The 26,055-nt window shown below is 42.0% G+C and overlaps 1 protein-coding gene across 4 annotated transcripts in view; it reads right to left on the bottom strand.

Annotated features, from left to right (window-relative positions):
* The window catches only part of FAM126A (family with sequence similarity 126 member A), an 88,100-nt gene extending 67,596 nt beyond the window's left edge, over positions 1-20,504 (bottom strand). For 3 of the 4 annotated variants that reach the window (XM_033930881.1, XM_033930884.1, XM_033930883.1), the window contains exons 1-4: positions 20,199-20,504; positions 12,126-12,227; positions 8,758-8,937; positions 3,816-3,896 (exon numbers count right to left, since the gene is read on the bottom strand). In XM_033930881.1, the coding sequence (XP_033786772.1) occupies positions 3,816-3,896; positions 8,758-8,937; positions 12,126-12,227; positions 20,199-20,249 (414 nt within the window). In that variant the 5' untranslated portion in view covers positions 20,250-20,504. The remainder of the gene's footprint in view (positions 1-3,815; positions 3,897-8,757; positions 8,938-12,125; positions 12,228-20,198) is intronic. The other variant, XM_033930882.1, reaches the window with a different exon arrangement.
* Positions 20,505-26,055: the final 5,551 nt, after the last annotated feature.

Genomic DNA, 26,055 nt, shown 5'->3' with positions numbered 1-26,055 from the left:
ACAGGTTTTAGTAATAGTAAGGTAAAGGGCATTGCAGTAGTCAAGGTGAGATAAAATAATCGACTGAAGCAAGATGGAAAAAGGTGTCTGACCTTCCTCAGCATGCATAAGTTGAAAGAACATTTCTTAATCACAGCGTTGATTTGGTCCTTGAAAAAGTGAGGAGTCGAAAAGGACTCCTAGGATCTTGGTAGAAAACTCAATTTGTAGTGGGGATCCAGAAGCCAGTACTACAGAACTAGGGAGACAATCCGATTTTGGGCCAAGCCACAATAGTTTCGTCTTAGACGCATTCAATTTCATCCAAACAGACTGGGCTCACATTAGAAGTTTAGAGATACAAAGATTTATTTTAGGTACTAAATCAGCAGTATCCGGATCTATCTCTATCAGGATAAAAATGTCATCAGCATACGTGAGTAAGGTTTCACAAGTGGACAATTAATGAATATTAAGAGTGGTCATATAGAGGTTAAATAATATCGGTGAGAGTGGAGAACCTTGAGGAACTCCACAAGAGGGTTACCATGAAGCAGAAGCAGATGTATTACCGTCAAGGCTCAATGAATAGGAACGCTACAAAAGGAATTTGGAGAACCAGTCCAGGACTACTTGGTGAAGACCTATATCTGAAAGCAAGTGGAGAAGAATATCATGATGAACCACATAAAATGCTGCAGAAAGATTAAATTGGAGTAAGACAGAATATTTATTTTGGGATTGAATTTGTTGGATTTTAGAAAGGAGAGAGATCAGTAGGGTTTCGGTACTAAAATTAGAACGGAATCCATGTTGAAATGGCTGGAGAAGGGAAAATTTATCAAGGTAGTCAGTAAGTTGACTAGCTACAATTGATTCTAACATTTTTGTCAGTGTGGGTATGTTAGCAATCGGGCGATAATGAGAAGAAACAGTGGGATCTAGGTCTCAAAATACGAGAGTAAATCTGAAAATACGAGAGGGAGGTGCGGCAAGATTCCCGACCAAGGAGGTGACAGCAGCAAGACAGTTATCTGGATCAGCTCAAGACAGAAGAATAGGGTCCGTGGAGTGGATGGAAGGAAGCAGCAGCAGGACTCTGGGACTTTGGCAGGTATAATTGTTGGTTGGTGTGTTAACTTGCTCAATTGCTCAATTTAACTGAATGGAGAGTTAATTTGTTCTCCTTCCCTTTCACCAACACTGCCAGATTAAGATGGTTTGCAAAGAAAGGTAATAGGGTAACAATGGGACGCATGGGGATGGAACATTGGGGGGGGGGTGATTGGTTGAAAAGGAATTGCTCACATCACCCTGTAAAGAGCCCTAAGAGAAAATGGCAGTCACCAGGACATTAAATGAACAGTAGCGAAGCTCGGAGACAGGTAAAGAGCTGCAAGGAAGGAGGACCCTTGCTAGTGAGGGGTAGAAAAGATTTAAAGCTGCGCAAAATGCATCAAAGCCAGCATAAAAACTGAACATAAATTTAGGAACAAGCGCAGGGATGATAAGAACATAAGAATATCCTTACTGGGTCAGACCAATAGTCCATCTAGCCCAGTATCGTGTCTTCACAGTGGCCAATCCAGGTCACAAGCAACTGTTAAAAACCCAAATAGTAGCAACATTCCATGCTACATATCCAGGGCAAGCAGTGGCTTCCCCCATGTCTGTCTCAACAGCAGACTATGGACTTTTCCTCCAGGAGCTTATCCAAACCTTTTTTGAAACCAGCTAGATAACCATTCTTACCACATCCTCTGGTAATGTGTTCCAGAGCTTAACTATTCTCTCTGAGTGAAAACATATTTCTTCCTATTGGTTTTAAAAGTATCTCCCTGTACCTTCATCAATTGTCCCCTAGTCTTTGTAATTTGAGGGGGGGGAAATACTCAAATCAACCCACTTGTACCTGTTCTATACCACTCAGGATTTTATAGACGTCAATCATATCTCCCCTAACCTCTTTAGTCTTTCCTCATAAGAGAGGCATTCCATCCCTTTTATCATTATGACCATTCCTCTTTGAAACTTTTCTAGTTCCGCTATATCTTTTTCTGAGGTAATATGACCAAAATTGAACACAGTACTCAAGGTGAGGTTGCACCATGGAGCAATACAGAGGCATTATAACATATAAGTCCTAGCATATTGTCTGCTTTTTTGACTACTGTCATACAATGGGTGCTGAGGCTGTAGCTTTAACCACTGCGCCACACTTCTAAATAATATTATATATGTATAAATTAGTGTATATGTGAAGTGTTCAGAACCCAATTCTCCTGCAACAGAGCCGCAAAAGAATCTTTTAATTTGTTGACACGACGTAAGTGAGAATTTTTTTTTACAGATCAAAGTGGGGGGCTTGGTATGTTTGATCTCCCCTCAGGTACGATTCAAGCAGGTTTTGAGAAAAGGTTTAATTGTGTGAAAATTTGCGATATTAGACATAAAACTTGTGAGAATGCTCAGAACATGATTTTTTTTTTTTTAGTGGGAGGGGGTATTTATTTATTTATATTCTGTTTCATTTCATTGCAATGTGTCACAACATTTTGCAACCCCTCCTGAAGGGCGAAACTTAGGTCTGGCTAGAGGGGAGCAAATGAGGGAAGAAAACTTAAGACTACACTATTGAATAAGCACATGTTTCCAAGCAGGGACCATCTATAAATGTCAAAATGTACAGCGATGTGTACGCCTTTCTGTGCTATATAAGCGATAAGTAGTAGTAGTAGTGTGCACTGGAAGAAGCTTTTCCTGCTGAGCTGCTTGGATTTATAATATGCATTATTCATGAATGGAACTGGAGCAACATAAAAACTAAATATTTGCAGATAAAGTGCCTTAGCTCCAATTAGTAATTTCAGTAATACAATCTTAATGCGAAACTAGAATCAGCAAAGGGACATTGGAATGTGGTGATGGTCCCTAATCAATTCTTTTGCGGCTTTGTTGCAGAATTGGGTTCTGAACACTTCACATATACACTAATTTATACATATATAAATAATATTTAGATTTATTTCCCATATTTCAATTTTTGTGTGGCGTATTTTAGAACTACATGTGTAATTTGTGCCTACACCCAAGTCGGCGATCTACCTGTAACAGTGCATATTTGTATGTGGGGAGGACAGGTAATTTTATAAAAAGGCATTTTAAAAAATATATATATGTGTACGAGACACACACACACAAAAAAAAGTTTACAAAATGAATCCTCCTAAATACACAGTGTTGACATCTATTCTGGCTGGTACAATTCATATCTGCTAGGATAGGTTTTTACTATTGACACATTGCGGCATTCTGAAACAGAATCATACACACACAAGAAAAACAATTCTTCCTGCATACTTCTAGTTCTGAGATTTGAGAGCTACAAGAAATAAGATAGCATGGGCCCTTTAAGTAAAGCTATCTCCCTCAGCTGTGTAGCACATCAGGGATTGAGACTAGCAGATATGTCATTGCCTCATTTTAACCTCCATGAGATGACTGACACTATTCTACTGCTGGAGAAACACTATCGCTAGTCAAAACCACAGCAGGACACTTCGCACAACTCAACCATGGAAATACAGAATACAAGTTGAAAATAATCACAGCTACCCAAAGCCTCAAAGACCTCAAATGATTTTCTGCTATGGAGAAAATGAGCCACTCAGCTGTAACATTCTTTTGTTTAAAAAATAAAAAAAAGATTGCCTAACTCTCATGCGGAACTGATCAATTCTCTCCACATGCTCCTCTTAAAACAAAAGGAAGGATTTGGGCCCCAAGGCAAGCTACATTGAGCCAGGACTGTTCCAAAAAATATATATATAGCTTACCTCATGGTACACTGAAGGTTTTGACAGAGAAGGGACGGTGAAAGAGAGCACCTTGCTTTGTCCATCTTTGTCCACAATTTCCTAAGGCAGAAAACAAAACCAAATAAAAATGTACCTTTTAAAAAGGGCAGCTGCTCAGGAAAAGATTTGGTTCCAAACTACAAGTTACCCACACCTCCAGGTACTCAGCCACTTTTAATTGTAAATGGCAAGTGCATTAATTATTCAAGTGGTCAATCCGGCAACAGAAAAATATGCCATTAAAATAAAGCAATGGAAAATAAACTGGTAGCAGCTTTGTCTTAATTTTTTTTTTCACAAAGAACAGTGGGGGAAAAACAAAAACACCATTTAAAAACAAGGTGGAAAAGTTCAAGAAATCCAGGAGGCTTGCAAATTACTTTCTAACCTGATTTTGGTATACTCAATTGTACCAGGGCAACTTAACCAGTTTTGGAGAGTCATTCTTATATAGAGACGCAGGATCAAGGAGTGTGGACTAATCAAAAATTGATAGAATTACAAAATACCTCAACTACCTTCACCTGGACAGGGCCAACTGTTAATAATCCTTGAAATAACCAATACTTAAGAACATAAGAATTGTCATATTGGGATAGACCGAAGGTCCATCAAGCCCAGTATCCCATTTCCAACAGTGGCTAACCCAGGTCCCAAGTACCTAGCTAGATCTCAAGTAGTAAAACAGATTTTATTCTGCTTATCTTAAAAATAAGCAGTGGATTTCCCCAAGCCATCTGAATAACAGCCTATGGACTTCTCTTTTAGGAAATTATCCAAATCTTTTTTAAACCCTGCAGAGCTAACCGATTTCACCACATTCTCCGGCAATGAATTACAGAATTTAATTACATGTTGTGTGAAGAAATATTTTCTCCTGTTTGTTTTATATTTACTACTTAGTAGCTTCATCGCATGCCCCCTAGTCCTAGTATTTTTGAACAGAGTAAACAAGCGATTCACATCTACCCTTTCCATTCCACTCAGTATTTTATAGGCATAGCATTCTTCATAAAGTCTCCCAAATAAAACTAAGATATACATTATAAAAAAGGAACCCAGAAGTAAAAATATGCTACCCTGAGACCCGCTTCCGGTGTGGACCATTGCACCGCAATGAGTTCCTGCATGACCTCATGCACAGAAAATGTTTTGGGCGGTTTTCTAGTGCCAGTCATGAGAGGGTTGGGAGCTGCCGTCGACTGAGGGTCAGCCTGTGAAATATTAAAAGACCCTGCAGCGCCTTAGACATGAAAGGTGACAACTCCTCCCTATGAAACAGAACAAATGCCGTGGGATCATCCGCCTCCCCCACCAGTGTGTTGTCTAACTCACCCTCAGACAAATTTGTACCACTTGAACTTGAAGCAACCAGAGAGGGAAAAAAGATCTACACTAAACCGAGGGTCCACAGCCACCGCGGGAACCACCCTGCGGCATGTAGCCTCCTGTTGACCCTAAGCGTCTTCCCCTGTGGCTGGAGAGCAGGGACCTGAGCAGAAACCCCCAAAGAATCCCCCCCAGGCAGAACGGATCCAGCACTCTGTAAATGAAACACCCTGTGCAACACCATCACAAACTCTGGAGAAAAGGGCATCACCAGTGTTCTTGATGGCACGGCTGCCGCGTTAGAAGCTCCCTGCGAAGCAGCATCCCCCGAAACCACAGAAACTCCGAGCATAAGATCTGCACATTCGGAAAGTGGCGATTAGGCTTGTGCCGACAAGGGCACCGGAGAGTAAGGGGAAGCATGAACAAGCACCATTTGCACGGGAAAGTGGTGGCACCTCCAACGCCATGATGGGATCCTCGCCAGCCCCCTCCGTGCAGCCTGCCACACACAACCCTGATGGTGTTCCGCGCTTTCCACAGTGTGAACACCGTTTCATCGATTCAGCCGCCATGTTCCCGGTCAACACAAATGTGCTGAGAAAAAACAACACCGACGCCAATTAACTTTTTAAAGGCACACACACACTCTCTCACTCGGCTCCAGATAGGAAAAACACAGTTATAACTGGTAGTTGCAGCCTAAGACTGATAGATCAAAACAGATCTGACCCAGTGAAGCCAAAGTTGGTTTCCTATAGGAAAAAGAAAACACAGAGAACCAACAGATCCCTTAAGCCATGGGGAGAGGGTGGGGAAGGGACCTGGGGGGCACATGCACAATCCCCAAAGCCTGCACTGCTCACCCCTATACTCACTGAAGAACAAATCAACAGGAGAAAGAGCCAATAAATCCAAAGAAGCCAGGTGCTAGAGGAATGGCATCCATCCACCTGCTAGGGATAGAGCATACTGATTGGCCAGGAGAAGTTAGAGAGGAGCACCTGCAAATCAGTTCTCTATTTCCTCATGCTGGTAGATGTGTGCCATCCCACTAGTCTCTGGATTCATTTGCTGCTGTAGCTAAGGAAAAGTGGGGTTTAAACTGAGATCAGATGGGAGATAGTGAGTGTACATTTTGAACTTCAGAAGGTCGTGGGCATTATCATTTTTACTGACCGACACTAAAAAGAAGCAGAGAGAATGAAATTCCCTGCAAAAAGTCCTGTTTCACAACTTGGGATTTAGCTAGGTACTTCGGACCAGTGGTGTAGAGAGGGTGAGAGGCGCCCCTCCCCGCCTCCTCCCCCGCCCACAACGCATGCAACACCCTTCTCATTCCCTGTACCTTTTTAACTTCTGACGCAAGCAGCATGCCCGCGTTGGTATCGGCTTGCCCTTTGACGTCACTTCCTAGGTGCTGGACCAGGAAGTGATGTCAGAGAGGACACCGATGTCGACATGGGCAGCAACGTTGCTCACACCAGAGAAGTAAAATAGGTACGAGGGAAAGCAAGGGATGCAGAGAGGAGGAGGGCTGCCGGTGCCCCTAGCAAGACGGAACCCAGAGCAGATGGCCTCCCATTACTACACCACTGCTTCAGACCTTGTGTTTGCCACTGTTGGAAACAGGATGCTGGGCTTGATGGACCTTCGGTCTGTCCCAGTATGGCAATTCTTATGTTATGTTCTCTCTGAACAATATTTAATCAAATCTAGTCTACAATATAATCTCGTTATAACGGACTTCAAGGGACCTGGAAAAACGGTCCGTTATATCCAGAGTTGCATTTTTAAAAAACTTTATTTAGGTCAACTTGAAACAACGTTTAATCAATGAACAACAGTCACTGCATAACCATATCAGCAACATCAAGAACAAAACTCAGCAAAACATTGGTATGGCACGAAATGATTGCAAAACCAGAACACTAAAAGATGTTCTAAAGCATTATGTCGTACTGTACTGGAAAGAAAAATACTCTGTCATTTTCTTCTGGGCTGCATTTTGATACTATATCACTGTCACGCCACACGCCTTGTAGGCGGAGCCTGCTTGTCCTTTATAGCCGAAAGTCCGCTATATGCGAGTCCGCTATATGCGATGATTTTCTGTATGTTTATAATGGCGACCAGCGGACCTCGTCCGCTATAGGCAAGGTTCCATTATAAGCGAGTCCGTTATAACGAGATTATACTGTAGTTTTTGTAAAGACAACCTTCCCTGAACAAAATGTTTGAAAAATGCACCTTTGGTAACAAATATCAATGCTAATTCATATTATGTGGGATATAATGAGAAGTGTACCAAGCATGTTCCCCATAAAAGTAGAAAAAGACTTGTAAAGCCTACAACCTACAAATCTACATCAAGATTCAAAATGAAGAAGATGAAAAAGCATTTCACAGATCATTAGCAATGCAAACTATGAGCATATTCATTATACTGTATATTTAAAAAACAAAACACCTTGCCCCCTTACACCTGAACAGCAAACCTTATACTTGCAGGCAGTACACACCATCTTTCTACCACGTATGAAATTTTTTAAATGTAATCTAATGCCTTTGGTTGATTATCTTATGGCGATTTCTGTTGCCAAAAATGCATTGTAACAGACATCAGTTAAAAGGGATTATTTCCATCATCTGGATTTGGATTTTTAGCTCACCATTTCAAGTCACATTGAGTTTTGCACCATGATTACAATAAGCCCCTTCCACACAGCATTTAGAATGTATGAGGACATCCAAGGCAAGAGAAGACAGTGATTTGCCCAGTATCATGCTGAATATCAGTGGCAGAGTAAGGTGCAATTTAAACCCTGGTTCTCAACCCAATACTCTAATCATTAGGGGCTCCTTTTACTAAGGTGCATTAGGGCCTTAACGCGCGGAATAACACGTGCGAAATTGCCCCGCGCGCTAGACCTTAATGTCAGCATTGAGCTGGCGTTATTCTAGAAGCGTACCGCGCGGAATAGTGGGCGGTAATTTTGTGCGTGCGCTAAAAACGCTAGCGCACCTTAGTTAAAAGGAGCCCTAGGTCACGCCTCTTCCTAAATGCAGGGCAAAATGAACTGTGCGGTCAACCCTGTTTTGAGAAACAGGGAGAGGTCCACTGCTAAATCAGAGCCTCAGGGTGGACGTCAAGGTACAGGCCCAGCCCCAGTATAGGAGAAAAAAAAGCTTCTGCTGAAGAAAATCTTTCACTCCACAGCTATGACACCTAAAAGCTCCTGGCAGAGATGATTTATTTTCCATTTACCAAAACAGTAATCCTGGAATGACTCACAGCTGAAGGTTCACAGTTAAGCCATCCCATTTCTATAAGCGTGCCACTGTCTCTAGACTTAGACAAAAGGAGTCATGTTTCCAGCGTTTCCAACAAGCATATTCTCATTTGAAAACTGTGCTGCTTTATGAACCCGGGCGAAGACATGCCACTTCCAAGGAATGACAGCAGTTGGCTTCCACAAAGGCAAGCCCCTCTCTTTTCTTCCCCTCACACAGTCCACATTTTGTTTTCTGCCATTTGCGCATATGCATGCGAGTCTATGCATGTTGAGGATGATGGCTGGAAAATACAAACCAGATTGTAGACGCCAAGGAGGAGAGCCTCGATGCAGCCACTGCTCTGCAGATCCCTGCTGGCTGAGACCGCCAGGTAGCACCACATCAGTTCTGGAAGAAACTGCAATGTGAATCGGCGCAACCGCTCTTCACCACTGCGATAGAATTCAAACAGCTGGTGGCAGATGGGTTCCAACAGCTAAAAAGATCACAGCAAGCTAATTAAAGTGGCAAATCAAAACACGGACTCTACACAAATTGAAAACAAAAATAAAAAGTGTTTAAAATATACACTTCAAGTTTTTGGACACATTCACCTCTTATTAGCTGTTTATAAGCAGTTTCAAGCATAAGCATTCTAGCATGTGATGTTCAGTAAATCCTCCCCCAAAATACATATAAATCATTTTAGCTTTAGATTTTTCTCATAACTTTACAGCAGTAGTTCATGGCAAGTTACATGTCAATCAATATGAAAGGCAGAGAAGCACCTCCCATCTGGTACAAGATACATAGGGTGAGAAAGGAAATGCAGAAATCAATGTTCCCAGTTGCCTTTCAGCTCCACAGTACACATTGATTTAGCTGAAAGACAACCCAAGGTCTGCAAGAATCCAGCCTCCTTCTGAAGTGACAAGCTTTCTGAACACGGCAAACAGAGCAAAAGCAGAAAACAAACACTACAACCTCTGCAACTGCAGCCATGAAAATAAGATACATTTTACTGACCCAAACAAAGTCACCTTATGTTAACAGAGCAAAATTTACCCTTACAATCTAACCAACTTATTCTGCTTACTTGTCTTTTCTTATCTAAAAACCTGCAAACTTAGCTTTTGAAGTTGTAAAAGTACTGTAGAAGAGCCAATCCATAATTTCATTGCTCTAAGGAATTCTTAAGGTGCACCGATAAGCCAATAGAAAAAAAGGACTAACTACAGGCCCTTTTACGAAGCCACGGTAGCGATTCTTGTGTGGAAAATGTGATGTAGCCCACTGAATTCCCATGGACTGCGTTGCATTTCCTGCACCTCCACTACCGTGGCTTTGTAAAAGGGCCCTATATTTTTAGCATTCATGATGCACAACACCAAACCAAAGGCTCAAGACAGTGTTAAGGCCGGATAAGGGTTCTCGTAGCAATGACTCATCCTTTGCTATCCTTTCAGGTATCTCTGCAACCTTCATTTTAGGGATTTTCTGGTTTTCATTTTTATGAAGAGTTGTATATTGTTACCGACTCTGAAACCCTTGACATTTGTCTGGCTTGACAAAAAAAAAAACAAAACCAAACCCAAATAGAAACACACTAAAGCACCAGCTCAGGACAATGCAGAGCAGTTTCCCCTCTTCTTAATCTGTACAAAAATGCAAAACCTGGAAAACCAATGGAAGGCTGAGCAAGGCTCTTCAAAAATCTGTGCAATCCTACATTAAAACATGTCTTTGACCTATAAGTGGTCAGGCACAATATACAGAAGGTGTCTAAGAGGACAAGACTGATTCCATGCAAACCAAGAGAGTCAAGTACCAATGAACTTGTCTAACCTCTAATGCAGTGTCTCTCAAACTTTCTCAAGCCAGGGCACACTAAAGGTAGTGGCCACGACTCGAGGCACCCGGAAGTGCGTGGATGACACCATGATGACATCCACGCATGCGCAGAGGTCCTCCAGACAGGCCCTGAAATGCCAGCAGGGAAGTCTATCAATATCAACTCAGTACCCCTAACCACAGACCTCCCAAGCTCAACCCTAGACCCCGCCCCTTTACTAATTGTAATGCCATTTTTTCCATTCATTTTTCCTATACACACAATATACACAGCAGATATATATTCTCAAAACTGACATTTCTATCATTTTATTGAAAATAAAATCATTTTTCCTACCTTTTTTGTCTGGTGACTTTATTTTTCTGCTTTATTCTCAAAATCTACTTTTCTATGTCTTACCTTCCCTTCCCCTTCCTCTCTTTCTCTCTCTCTCTCTCTCTCTCCTTCCCTCACTGTTTCCATGGTCTGACCTCTCTCTCCTTCCCTCTTTTCCCCCCAGTAGTCCTTCCTTTCTCCCTTCCCAGTCTGGCATCTCTCTCTATTATTACTACTACTACTATTATTATTTCTATTGCGCTACCAGACTCCCCTCCTTCCCTTCTATCCCTGGTATCTCTCCCTTCCTTTAGTCATCTCTCCTCCCCCCCACCCCCCATGTAACATTTTTCTCTCCCTTCCTCCTTTCTGACCCCTGCAGGCCATCTCCCTTCTCGTCCTCCTTTCTGGCCCCACTCCCAGTCCAACATTTCTCCCTCCTTTCCACCAGTCCAACATTTCTTTCTCTCTTCCTCCTGCATGCTTCTTCTCCTTCGGCCCTCCTTCCCTCCCCTAACCAACATGTATTTCTCTCCCTCCCTCCACGAGTCCAATTTTTCATCCACTGCCCTCTCCTCCTTCCCCCGAGTGCGATATTTCTCCTTCCTTCCCCCATCCATATCACCCTCTCCATTAGTCCAACACTTTCTGCCTCCTGCACACTTTTTCTCTCTCTCCTTGCTTATTCCCTCGAGTGACATCGTTCCCACTCCCCAACCCATGTTCTTTCCCCGTGCATCATTTCTCCCTCTCCTCCACCGCATGTCCATTTCTACCTCTCTCATCACTCACTACTCCTGTATCAATTTTCCTTCCTTCCTTCCCTCCCCCAACCCCACTCACAGCTAATATGCTCTCTCCCCATCTACCATCTCACCCTCCCCTCCAGTGTGTAGCTTCTTTCCTTTCCCTCCCCTTCTACCAGGTCCAGCAGCACCTCTTCTCCCTTCCCTTTCCCTGCCCCCTGTCCAGCAGCACCTCTTCCTCTCCCTATGTACAGCAGTACCCATTCTCCCTAATACAATTTCTCCCTTCCCTTCTCCAGTACTTCTCCCATCTCTAGCGGCAGCTCACTGTGTGCTTTTTAACTTGGTCACACAACTGCCGCTAGGATTAATTTAGAGGTGGTTTCATCCAGGAGCCTTGGGGCCTTTGCTAGGCTGGCCCGTTTCGATGGTCGGGGTGGGGGGGATGCAGTGAGAAACGCAAAGTCAGCAGGAAGATGCAGTGCTAGCACTGCAGGAGATGCCTTACAGCGAGAGGCAAGTGAGTTGGTCGGTGCTTCTCTTCCTCCTCAGTGTGCCGTGGCATACTTGGAATCTCAGGAGGCACACAGTTTGCGATACACTGCTCTAATGACTCAACATATTGCCAGCACAGAGCTTAATCAAGAAAGAAAGATGGGATGTTATATACAAGCAGAAGCCTGAAGAATAAACATTCATTCTAAGTTAAACCTCCAGTGGCAGTCTGCACCTTTAAGGTGGGGGCAGGGGGAGATCTAGCAATTTACATACCTCGCTCTGAGGCTCCTGGATAACTTTGTACAAAGCAGAAACCAGAGAACCCTTGTCCATCAGACTGAGCGCATAGCTAGAAATGGATGCTTCAGGAAGGGTCTGAAACCAAAAGCAGAAAAAAAAGTGTGGTATTTTCCTTTTGCAGAAAAGCCCTCGCTCAAGCCGCATAGTGCCACTGAGCTGTCAATCTAAGGCAGTGGTCTCAAACTCAAACTCTTTGCAGGGCCACATTTTGGGATTTGTAGGTACTTGGAGGGCCTCAGAAAAAATAGTTAATATCTTATTAAAGAAATGACAATTTTGCATGAGGTAAAACTTGCACAAATTACATTGTAACATTTATAGTATATAAATCTTTCCTTTTGGCCAAGTCTTAATAATATTGTCATTTATAGCTAAAGAGACATATGATCAAGAAACTATTTTATTTTACTTTTGTGATTATGATAAACATACTGAGGGCCTCAAAACTGTACCTGAAGGGCCGCATGTGGCCCCCGGGCTGCGTGTTTGAGACCTCTGATCTAAGGTAATGCAATACACTTTAGATGAGTTTGTATAATCAGGGAAGGGGAAGCATGGAATAAGCATGGCAAGGGAATTTTACAACTAGTTTCTTGGAAAGGGGTCATGAGATCAACATTTCTACCAAATAACCGACAATCCCAGCCATTACAGTATTATCCTTTTGGAAGTACCAGTTCCACATTACCTTTAACAGTAGTTCCCCCAACTTGTGCCACCTAACCTGCCCAATTTCCCTGCTGATTCAACCGCCAGATCCCGCTTCTCCCACTCTAAAAAAAGGCTCTCGGTGTTTGTTACACATCATCTTGAATCTGGATACTATTTTTGCCCCAGTTAAGGCAACAGTAAACAGTGCCAAATTTAAGGTAAACCATTCTACTTATTCTTCCCAACCAAGTGGAGAAAGAATTATATGAAATTTGTCGCTCATATCCTGAGTTCACCACAGCCTGGGAGGGGGTGGGTGTAGAGCCGTTACCCAACTGTTGGTTAATCCAGAGTGTTGGATAAACAGAAGGTCAGTTAATCGTAACTTTACTGTACTTTGTCAAATGCCTTCTAAAATTCCAGATACACAGCATCTGGATTGAAGGAGTCATCCAATGGTTGGGACAGGGGTTCTCAATACAGTCCTAGGGACACACCAAGCCAATTTGGTTTTCAGGATATCCGCAATGAATATGAATGAGAGAAATCTGCATACAATGAAGGAAGTGCATGCAAATTTCTCTAAGTGTATTATATAGTTATGTGCAAGAGGAGAATTAATTGAATTGATGTTTAAAAGTATTAGGTACAAGATAGCTTTATTGTAAACTTGGGTGCATATTTATTAGGGATATCATAAAAACTTGGTTTGCTTACCGCCCTTGAGGACTGAACTTGGACAAGCCTGCCTGAAATCATAGCCCCCTGCTCAGGTCCATTCCTGACATGACCTGACTAGGCAGGTTGGGACTTTCACTCATATTTTATATCTTGCAGCCTAGATGATTGTGAATCAGTGCTTCTAAGCCCAGTTCTTGAGGTACACCCAGCCAGTCATGTTTGCAGGATATCTGAGGAGGCGTGCATGCAAATCTCTCATGCATATTCATTGTGGATATTGTGAAAACCAGACCGGTAGGAGAACCCCTAAGTGAGAGGGTCAAAGAAATTCAAAAGAAAATTTAAAAAACCCACCCTTCATGAGGATCTAAACTTAAACCTATCGTTTTTGCTATGAAATACACAATGAGAAAGCAAAAAGAACAATTTCCACTAGATTTTACTCAAATAGCCATGATTCTTATGACTGCTTTCTGGCTCAAAAACATTTTCAGGAATAACATGCATGTTTCTATTCCAGGAGATTCTTTCAAAAAGCAAACACACCAGGAGGTAGTAATGTACTTACTGATGAAATTTTTCTATTTCACTTTAAAAGATATGTGATGTGCAGGATGGAGTTAAAAACAGAGATTATTACTAATGAAAAAAAGGTGGTAAGCATCTGTTAAAAAGCAGTCACTTTTCCTTCCTGCACTTAACCACATATATCCTCACAGCTGTTTCCTTACTTTGGACTATGGTAAGCACCAAGTTAGGCAGAGCACCATAAGCAAGTGACAGTACTGATGAGGAAAGGCCTGGAGAATAGTTTCAGGAAAATAAACCCAGAGAAAGGTTAATTTCCTTAGTGGCCCTTCAAGTTTACAATGGATGACAGATGACTTAACTTGCAACAGTAGGGTAATTGGGCAGGTTAGGTAGCACAACTACCCAGATCCCACTGTTTGCTCTGAATGAACAGGTTACACTAAGCCAGGGGAGTCAAACTCAGTCACAATAAAGCGCCAAAATACCAAAACACAGGTTAAGTCGCAGGCCAGACCTCACCCAATTTCCGCCTCAGACCCCGCCCCCATAATAGTACTAATTGTAACACCATTTTTTTCCATGTATACACACACAATATAATCTTATTAACACATAATGGTTAACCACAAAATTAAACTTCACAAAGCACACTGTATACTTCTCAATATTCATTCCTTCCAGAACACAGATAGCCCCTATGCAAATACGGGACCAAAATCTAAAAGTACTAATATATACAAAGGAAACCCTAAGATTCAAGACTCTGCATGTAGTACAACCCCAGAGAAAAAGAAACAAATGCATTTCTTCCTGAACAATGCAAAATATAGACAAGATGTAAAGTCTCAAAATTGACACAATTCAATCACTAAATTGAAAATAAAATCATTCCCCCTACCTTTGTTGTTTCCCTCCCTCCATGCTGCGCATCCCTCCAGCAGGCATATTACCTTCTGGTCGGCTCCCACCTGGCCGTTTTATGTGGCCCGTGGTGTGGATGCAGCATTTTCATTGCCGCCCCTGGTGTTATCTCCTGGCCAGCTCCCTCCTCCTTACTGCCGAAGTGTGCAAAAAGCCTCGGACAGCGGCCCCTCGCGTGTCCCGCGCCTCATCTGGAAGCATTCCTTCTGACGTTGCAACCTCAGAGAGAAGGCTTCTGGTTCAGGCACAGGATGTGCGTAGGGCCACAGCCGCCGCCCAAGGCTTTGTGCACACTGCGGCAGTGAGGAGGAGGGAGCCGGCCAGAAGACAACATGGGGGTGGCAATGAAAATGCTGCATCACAACGTGGGCTGCATAAAGCAGCCAGGTGGGCTTGATTTGGCCCTCAGGCCTCGAGTTTGACACCTGTTCCCTAAGCTCTTTCTTCTGTCTCTGGAGGAGGCCAAGGAAAACTACAAAAGTGTAGTTTAAACATTCAAGGCCTTGGGAATCCTTGACGCTCTATTAAAGGTAGAATACTAACCAAGCATCTCTCCGAATTATAAGTGACAAGCCACTTTATTGGGATTACAACATCAGCTAATTCATTATTAAACATATGTAGTTGGTACATCTTCCGATTATATTACAATTGCTTCATTAAGATCCAGTGATAAATTGCATACTCCAGCAATGTTCTATTGGCTAGTTTCAAATTACAGGGTTTCTCATTAATCATATTTCATTAGTAATTTTCCCTAGCAACAATAATGACTTAGTTATCACATGCTATTGGTTTCACCCCTGTCAGCAATAGAGGGTGTATCAACATGTTCACTTAGGACATAATGACCTACTAGGACTCATCTATTCCCCAATCTTACAGGAATCTGACAAGAAATAGCAGCTGTGACATACATCTATTTTAAAACTTTAACATTTGCTAAACAAGCAATAATATTTTTACTATAACTCTGAAGCATTTCTATCCTTCAGCTTTATCTATCTATCTATCTATATACATACATACATATACACACACATTATATATATAAATTAGTGTCTTTTCAAGTTCCCCGGAAAGGGGTGTCTCATACATATTGGGTTATTGCCCCCCCCCCAATATCCTGCCTAATACAATTATCACCATCACTGCTTCTTCAATTGTAAAAGGCTCTCAGTGCTTGTCACACAACTTCTTGAATTTGGATACTGTTTTTGCCCTAAGGCAAACCATTCTATTTATTCTCTCTAACCCAACAGAAGTGGAGAAAGAATCATATGAAAGGAATCGAGAACATCTGTGTCTCCTTTCACCTGGGGGCAAATGGAACAGAGAATGAAATTTGGCACAATGCGAAAAAAAAATTCAAAAATGGGCCAAATCTGATTGGTGTTTCCACAGAACTAAGCCCCCCCCCCCCGTCCCCAAAAATGCTGCAATGCATTTCTAAGCAAGGAGTTCCAGCTTCTGTAGCTTAAAAACACATACAGTACAGTGAAACATGACAGTTAAGGAATTCCTGCTTTCAAAATGCCACGCCCTTTTTTCTGCTTTTCAAATCCCCTAAACTACCCTATCCAAAAAATAAATCCCTGCATAAATTGACTCCATTCCCAAAAACTACAACTGCCCACCATCCCACATATTGCTGTAACCCCTAAAAAAAAAGATAGTCAGGAATGTTTAAGGGGAGAACAGAGGGAAGGATACAAATGATCCCTGTTCATTTCTAAGCAGCTTGTAGATGCAAAGAAAACACACAATTTTAAGTATCTGTATACAAATGCTAGAAGCCAAAAAAATTAAGAAGGGAGATTTAGAGTTAGAGTATATAGCACTAAATGAAGAGGTAGATATAATGGGCATTTCCAATACCTGATAGAAAGAGGACAATTAATGAGACACTCTTTTACCCGAGTACAAATTATATTGCAATGATAGAGTGGGAATTAAATCAAACAAAATAAGCATTCATGAAACAGATAGCAGCGTGGAATCCTTAGGGATAAAAATTCCATATATAAAAGGAAGGAGTATACTGGTAAAACTGTACTGTACTATTACCTGCTATAACAGAACAAAGACATATGAAGAACTGTTTACAGAAATTAGGAAAGCTGGCAAATTAGGCAACAGTTTAATAATGGGCAATTTCAATTATCCCAATATTGACTGAATAAATGTTACATTGGGGACTGCTAAGGAGGTAAAATTACTAGATGTAATAAACGACTGCTTCTTGGAGCAATAGGTCCAAGGAAAAGGCAAGCGGGGGAGCTATTTTAGACCAGTTCCTTAGTGAAATGCAGGGTATAGTAAGAGAGGTAACAGTGTTGGCCTACTGCAGGGGTAGGCAATTCCGGTCCTTGAGAGCCAAGCCAGGTTTTCAGGATATCCACAATGAATATGCATGAGATGTATTTGCATGCATTGCCTCCTTGAGATGCAAATCTATCTTATGCATATTTATTGTGGATATCCTGAAAACCTGACCTGGCTCCGGCTCTCGATGACCGGAATTGCCTACCCCTGGTCCACTGGGAAACAGTTATCATAACACGATCAAATTTGAGCCAATATCTGGAGTAAAGTCACTAAGGAATCTACTGTAGGAGCATTTATTCAAAAGGATAACTATGATTAACCCCTTCTTTTACTAAGGCGCACTAACCGATTTAGCGCGTGCTAAATGCTAACTCGCCCACGTAGGGTCCAGTTATTTGCATATCCAACAGTCAAATCGTGTCGTTTTAAGAGATTTCTCGATAGAACTCTCTCTTTCCAGGCAGCCAAGATGAATGCCTGGTTTGGCAAAATTATGCCAGGAGTCTCATCCTATTACATTTTTAGAAAATTATAAAAAACACAACTATTTGACAAATTTGTAACCTAAGCTCCCTAATGCTTTTTAAAATATGTTATTTTAGAAACTGATGTCTTTTTTTTATGAACTGTATATTTGCTGGATGTTCAGCCTTATCTGCTGTGAACTGCCTAGAAACATTTGTGGTCTGGCGGTATATAAGAATAAAATTATTATTATTATATTCTATGGACGCGTTAGCATTTAGAACACGCTAAATCGGTTAGCACGCCATAGTAAAAGGACCCCTGAATGAGGAAAAATGGTCAAAAAGCAGCTAAAAGGATCGGCTGCAAAAGTTAAGCCTTTAAATCAAGTATGAAGGTTGTTTAAAAATACCATCTTTGAAGCTCACACTAGATGTATTCCACATTTTAACATAGATGGAAAGAAGAGAAAAACGACAGCCAGGATGGTTAAAAGCCGATGTGAAAGACGCTATTAGAGCCAAAAGAACATCCTTCAAAGAATGGAAAAAGGATCCATTGGCCAAGGTGGGAACACATACGAGAGATCCCTTGTAGGCCAAGGTTGTACTAGTGTATACACACCGGTGGTTCCCTGCTCGTACCTTCAACAAGTAGCGTGTCATCAGGTCAAATGAGATGGTTCTCTGCCCAGCAAAATAAACAGCTGGGCCTCCAGTTTTAACAGCACACTCTTGTCTGTTGATATAAGCCACTGCTGTGTCATTGTCTGAGAAAACTCCGATTGCTTTCTTTTCCAGGGTCTGACTCTAGCAGTAGCCGCACTGTACTACTTCTCGGGTTTAGGCTTCTATATCAGAAGACCACCATTAAAGGTTGGAGCCACAGGAACCAGCTCTGTGGGTGCTTGAGCACCCCAATATTGAGCAAATTCTTAACTGTGTCCATGGAGCACTAATTTCCATTGGGTTCAAATTGTTCTGTAAAGTTTGCTCCCATGGTTGGAGCCATCATTCTGCACTCAAGCCAGTGATAGGTCAGGAACATCCAGGGATTGCTTTTGCCCCCCAGCCCTTCTGTGTGGCAGACTGAGGATAGAGGTGGTGACAGACACACAGACTGAAGTATTGGGAAAGGGGAAATCAGAGCTGTTAGAGCATAAGTGAACTTAAACATCTCTTCCGGACAAGGCATTGCATGCATTCATGAATTAGCATGAGTCTTCCATGATCTCCTCCACCCAGGTCCTGCCCCATAAGGTGGCATACAGTACAGAATAACATAGGGACATATTTGTCCCTGTCCCCGCGTGGGAGATCTTTCTCCATCTCCATCCCATCCCCACCCCTGAAAGCTCAATCCTCTTAAGTGTTGGAGGCCTATGCAAATGAGGACAGAGCTTGCAGGGATAGAGATAGATCCCACAGGGAGACACAAATTTGTCCCCATGTAACTCTCTAGATACAGTTAAAGCATGCTGTCATTTGTGCACATTCGTAAGTTAACAGTACACTTTACTAAACAAACTGCTTTATGCTATCATTCAGAGTTAAAAACTACACAATATTAAAGTGACTACACATAAAAACATTCCTACAAAATAAGGAAACAATTTAGGTATGTGCAAAAACACCACATTTGGTTCCTTATATTCTCTGACTAAATCAGCCATTCATTTTTTCCCCTAAAGATAATACATCAGAGCAGACTGAATAATTTAAATTCTCATTTGCATCAGAAGACATCTTACAAAGCTAATATTGTTTGCTTTTAGTCACAAAAATTAAAAGCCTAGTTGAAAACAAGCTCTGATTTTCTCATACTTTAGAATATCCAGGCATTTTAGAAGCAGCTCACCTAGGCAATACACTAACTCAGATTCACAAGAACACTGCACATGCATGGGAAAATGTAGTAACTATAGAAAATCAGCTACTGTATATACATTTTAAATAAGATCCTGAAATTATGTGTATTTTATTGCATGACTGAGCTTTATTTATTGCGACATTTAACTTTTGCTGAATCTCTTGCATCCTATATGGAAATGTCATTCCCATCACTGGTTTTCCACTCATCTGGTTTCATTTCTTAATATGCACTGGTTATCTCTCCTTCTCTTTCCACATATTACAACAACTATCTGTTGCTTCATTCAATAATAATAAACGCAACAGAAACATCAAGGTGACCGTTTTAAAAGTTACCAGTCACAAAAATCTAAAGAAACCATCGGACAAAATCAGGCTGAATAAGGTCCGAAAGGAAAAAGGGGGGGGGGGAGAGATAAAATAAAAAGCAATAGAAAGATACGTGCAAAAATAAAATAAAAAGGGAAGGCACTTTCTTAAAGAAAAACAAGGAAAAAAAGAGAGAGGGGAGCTGAAGAGCGTGTAAAAGTGCGCTGATTTTGCGCTCTCGCGCTGGCAGATTTGGCTCCAGTCCTCTCATTACACAGAAGCACGTTACCTTAAACTCGGAGAGCCACTCCTGCACTTCCCCTCTCTCCGCCGCCTGCATCTTCCCGCATGGGGCTCCGCAGTCCGCCGCCTTACGCGGGAGGGAAAGAGAACAGCGGTCAGACTCTTAACAAGCCGGAAAACCACGCAAGCGCCCGTTCCTCCCTGCCCCGCTGCCAACTACTCCCGGCGCGCGCGCGCGCACACAGCCAGCACGAACCAGCGCGTGCGCATCCTGCCGAGCATCTCCCCTCCCCTCCGTCAACACATCCTCGGACTCGTGGTCAGTGCCGCGGAGGAAGGAGGAGGCTGGAGAAAAAGCAGCGGCGTCTGGTTAAAAAAAAAAAAAAACAACCAAAAACACACAAGTCCCGCCCTTTCCTGGGGGAGGGAGCACTGGCGCTGTCTTTCAAAGAAAGCTCCGCCCCTTTCCGGAGGAGACTGAGGGACTGTTCGTGCAATCGCGCAGCGGAAGCAGGGGAACTCCAGCTCAGAGGCAAAGGGACAGAATTAAAGAAGCCCCCACTGCGTTACTAGGCATTCCTTTGGAGAGAAGTGTGTAGGTGCATGTTCCCTTTGTTTCCCGAAGTCCGTGGGAACCGCAGCTAACTTATTCGGGTTTAGTCACAGAGCCTTCAGACAAGCTGCCATCCCCAAATAAAATTCAAAGCACAAACGGGAAAAAAGTACTTTGGAAAGCAGTACTCCGAGTAGCTATGATTTCTATAAAAGATAGATGAGAGGTACTTTTAAGCACTAGTGGTTCATTGCTTAGCTGTCAGGACTTGCGATTAATCATGTTCCTCCACAGTACTCCTCTCCCTATTGTGCCTATGAAACCCCAAAGTCCTGCAACCGTTGGCAAGTGTAAAAAAGTGAAAACAGAATAACATTTATTCAAAGAACACTTGACACCGATTAATCTGCTTGTGTCTACTTCTCCATGAGTTCTTTGATAGGATTTCTCAATAGAGGGCTGGCATTAGACAATGGGACCAAGGGCAAAAGTAAAGTATGTGCCCAGGTTGCTCATTTTTGCTAAGTCACAGTCTCTTTGTAGTGTTAGGGTCCTGGCCAATTCCCTAATTGTTCCCCTAAAATTGATCCTAAGTGATTTTTTTAAGGGGAGGAATGAACCATGTCAGAAATGGAAGTACAGTACGTCCTGAAGTTACAGACGCCCAACTAAGTACAACTTGGGGGGGGGGGAGTAACAGAGTAGCGGATCCTGCTCTGGATAGGTCTTCCTCCAGCATGGCTGAATACCTTACCTTACAATTGCTGGACTTATGGAGGACCCTCCACCTACTTGATAGGGATTATACCCATTGCCCTACAGTAGTCTCAGATCATGCGTTTGTTTGGCTCACCCTTGTGCTTCAGACAGATTCTTCTACCACTCCTCAATGGAGATTTCCTTTAGACCAGGGCTGCCCAAGTCCGGTCCTTGAGATCTACTGGCAGGCCAGGTTTTCAGGATATCCACAATGAATATGCATGAGAGAGATTTGCATACCAAGAAGGCAGTGCAGGCAAATCTCTCTCATGCATATTCATTGTGGCTATCCTGAAAACCTGGCCTGCCAGTAGATCTTGAGGACCGGACTTGAGCAGCCCTGCTTTAGACCTTTATAAGGACCCTAAATTCATAGATTATATACGTGCTCACTGATCTTATTATAAAGAGTGTAATGCACAACACCTTACTGAGCTCACCCTTTTCTGGGAAACTGCAAAGGCAGTTTTACGAGGGGATATAATCGCATATTCCAGTAACAAAAAGCGTATGAGAAATAGGGCTATTTTAAAACTGGAGAGCTCATGGGGCATCCCTTACTACAGTTAATAAAGAATATTTATTAACTTTGCAGACAGAAGTCAGCCAAGTGATGTTAGTGCATCAATTGCTTGGCTAGTTTACATAGGGTTTTAGCTAATTTGCATGGCCGGATTGGAAAATGGGCGATTGAGACGAAAAACATGCACTGAGCTGTTTTGTGTATCAGGTTGGCAAATGCAATCTGTGCTAAAGCAGTCAAAACTGGTTTAGCGACGATCGCTGACTTTAGTGCATCTGGGCCTAAGTGCTTCCTCATTAACTCTACATTATCTATTTAGCACCAATCATAATGTGTTAGCTGGATAATGTGGGAATGCTCACTCTCCACCCCTAACACCCCCTGCAAAAATATTTTTAAAAATCAGTAATAAGCATGCACAGATAGGCAAAATACCTCAAAACACTTTAACACAGTTCTGTGGTAGCCTATGTGCATTAAGTGCCTGATTTTCAAAACAGATGTCCCAATTGCAGGTGGCAGTAGGTGTCCTGCCACCATCTGGCAGCCAATCAGGACGCACGTTTAAAAAAAAGTATCTGAGGCAGGATACCTATATTGCAGGCCTCTGTTTCACGTGTGCGGAGGCGCATACCCATGCTTAAGTACTCCAAAGGCGGAACATGGGCTTGGTATTGCACGTAAGTGACCGTGGGCTGGCTTAAGCGTTAGTATGCATCTCTGTAGACAAGAGATGCCTACATTTTGTAAAAGGTCCCTAAATTGTTTAGTATATAAGGAGCCACCTGCCTCTGTCAATACAGGCCATGTCAAAAGGTGCCCACCTGCAGCTTACACTTTAAGGCTAAAGGTGGGAGTAGAATTAGTACAAGACTTCAGGAAATGATCACAGCTCTGTTGCACCAATAGGCCATGGTGAACTGTTTAGCAAAATTAAAACCACAGAAACGTTAATTACACATTTTGGTGGGCAAATGTGTGTACCACATATAAATATGAGAGAATGAATGCGGAATGTATGGGGTTTAATAGTTCATTTAATAAAGTGTGGAACCCATCGACTACATTTGTTACCTCGCAATAAGGGTCATATATCTCTCCTTTTCTTAGATTTCCTTACACATCCAGGGTGGGTGGGTGAGGGGAGGGAAATGTATTTTGAGGATTAAAATTACTTAATTATAATATTGTAATCACATTATATAATAATAATAATAATAATTTTATTCTTATATACCGCCATACCCAGCGAGTTCTAGGCGGTTTACATCAATTAGATAATGATCTGCATTGACAAGCAAATTTACAACAATCTGCAACAATCTACAATATGTCATATTGTATTAATAATTGGGAGGAGGGTGGGAGAAAATGATTGTTTTATATATTATTTGTGTAGTTAATAGTGCGTTTTATGCAGTATTTTATGTTCAATTAATTGTATTGCACTGTCAAAGTTTGAAAATCAATAAAGATTTTTAAAAAAACACCCCACAGAAACGAATGAAAAAGTTTACTAAAAGTGGTTATGTAGACCCCTAAAAATAAGAGATATTTGTACTGCTACTATTATGCCACAAATTTCAATATGTGTTCTGTAGTAAATTACGTTGCCACCTCCCTCCTCCCCAGGTATCATCACCCTCAATCACAGTCTATTATTAGGTCACTTCTTGGCTTATCGCAGGATTAAGTTTAACCCATGCAAATTTGAAGCTGTGTGGTTTCCTAGAACAAATACTGTCTTACCCTGCTATTCTGAATATTTCAATTTCTTTCCAGAGTTCAGTTCAGACTTCGGGTATTCACACTGATTCTCATCTCTCCTCTAAAAGTTCAGATTTTAAGCATAGTCTACCTTTCCTTTCTCATCTTATAAAAAATGTGATATTTCCACTTCTTCCTTGGAAAAAAAAAGGATTTGTATGCGATAATCCTTGCATTAGTACTTAATCATTTGGATTACTATAATACTTTTTATCATAATTTCAAAATCTCCTTGCTGAAACACTTGCAAATAGTGCAAAGTACCATTGCCAAAATGTTGCTTAATTCCAAGAATTATGTTCATACCCCTTTACTCCCTATAGAGCTTCACTGGCTTCTAATTTCTTGTATGCTTTGATTTAAGATCCTAATCTTAGACACAAGCACCCCAAGATATCTTTTGAATCTGCTTCTCCTACACTGGAACCTACATTTTCATTCCTCTGCTCAGTCATCTTAAAATTCACCCCCATTGTTTCAAATCCATTCTCGGTTTGGCCCCTCTATACCTGGTCTCCCACTTTAAACTAGAATGCTCCACCAGGCCTACACGCAGAATACGTATGTTTAGCCACCCTACATTAAAAACCTGCCGATACAAAAGTTTCCTTGACAGAACGGTTGCCTTCCAAGCAAGTCTGCAGAACGACTGGCTAAGCAGCATCATCAAGCACTCTTCATCCTACCTCAACTTCAGAAAACTAGTTAAAACCAACCTGTTCAACTGATTTGTGAGCTAGGATGCCTAAAGTCTTCACTGCTTACCCCACGCTGTATGACCAACCCTTCTTATTGTAAACTGCCTTGACCTACTTCTTATTGTAAACCCGCCCCTACAATGTAACCTTACTCTGTACAAATATTCATGTACTCAAAGACTTCATTGATTTTTCGCTGAATGTCCAGCTCTTCTTTATTGTAAACCGCCTCGAACTACTTTGGCTTTGGTGGTATATAAACAATAAATTATTATTATTATCCATCTTGATGTCACTAGGCATTACTCATTTAGGGGTGCTTTTACTAAGCTGCAGTACATGTTAGTGCATGCTTACTGCATGTTAAAAAGGCTTACCATGGTATGTACGCTGACATCTCTGTAAAATTGACAATTTATGTGCACACACTGTGTGCTAAAAATATTTTTTGTTTTATCAGAAGAAGGCATGTTAGGGGATGGGGAGTGGCTGTGATAGCGTTAATCAACATGTGAGGCATTGTCGTACGCTAATTGGTTAGCACGGGAGCCCTTACCTCCAACAAAATAAGTGGTGGAAGGGGCCAAGTACGTTTTCTTTTTTAATGATTACTCACTAATAACAAAATTAGCACATGGCCATTTATTTGAAAAATGGGAAAAATCAGCTAATACCCGGCTACGGCAAAAGTGGCCTTAGCGCACAGGAAAGACCCTTGTAAGGGGTGAACTAAGGCCATTTTTGCCATGGCTTTAGTAAAGGCCCTTTAGTTTCCTTTACATTCTGGAATACTCAGAGCTTAGCACACATATTCTAAGGTGAAATCCAATCTTTAATTGATTATACGTTTCCCCACTTTTATTGTAAATTGCTTAGAATTTTATGTAAAGCACTCAAACAAATTTTTAATAAACTCGAAACTTGAAGACTTGACTTTTCACTCAAACTTTCAGCTATTTAAGAGCAATAATTCAATCCATGGGTTTTGGATGACTGCAGGTTTTTCAGCAGAATGGGGTTTTCTTTCCCCTTATCTTATTGCTTTCAGTTGTTATGTTGTAAACTGCTTTGGTTTGCTGGTATATTTGACAACTTAGAGGTTAATTTTATAACAGGAGTAGATCTAAATATCTGCACATAAAGTACTTGGGAAAATCACAACTCGTCCACCCAAAATCTGCCCTCAAACACACCTACACCTGAGGGGCCTTCAACAACCTGGGACAATTAGAGCCCCTAACCCCTCTTCAGTGCATCCTAGGATGCACAGGAGAAGGGAAGGCCCATTTTGGAACAGGCGGGTCAGCTGGCTGAAGGGAGTAGGCATCCCTCCAGTCAGCCATCTAATTAAAGGTATGGGGGGGAGGAGTCAGAGGCAGGGGGAGTATTGTGATGCAGCGGAAGAGAATGGGCATCTCTCCCACTGCTGGGGGGTTCACTTGGCAGCAGGAGAGAGTGGGCATCTCTTCCGCTGCAGGGGTGTGTTGTATGGCAGCAGGATAGAATGGGCATCTCTCCCACTACTGGGGGGAGTCGCTTCTCAAAACAGCTTTTCTAGCAGTCTCTGACACTGCTGTGCCCCTGGATCTAATCCTTAATGGGC

This window comes from Geotrypetes seraphini, chromosome 2 (genome assembly GCF_902459505.1).
Source record: "Geotrypetes seraphini chromosome 2, aGeoSer1.1, whole genome shotgun sequence".
Classification (NCBI taxonomy): Eukaryota; Metazoa; Chordata; class Amphibia; order Gymnophiona; family Dermophiidae; genus Geotrypetes; species Geotrypetes seraphini.
The sequence above is the reverse complement of the archived record's forward strand: the minus strand, read 5'-3'. Positions and strand labels throughout refer to the sequence as shown.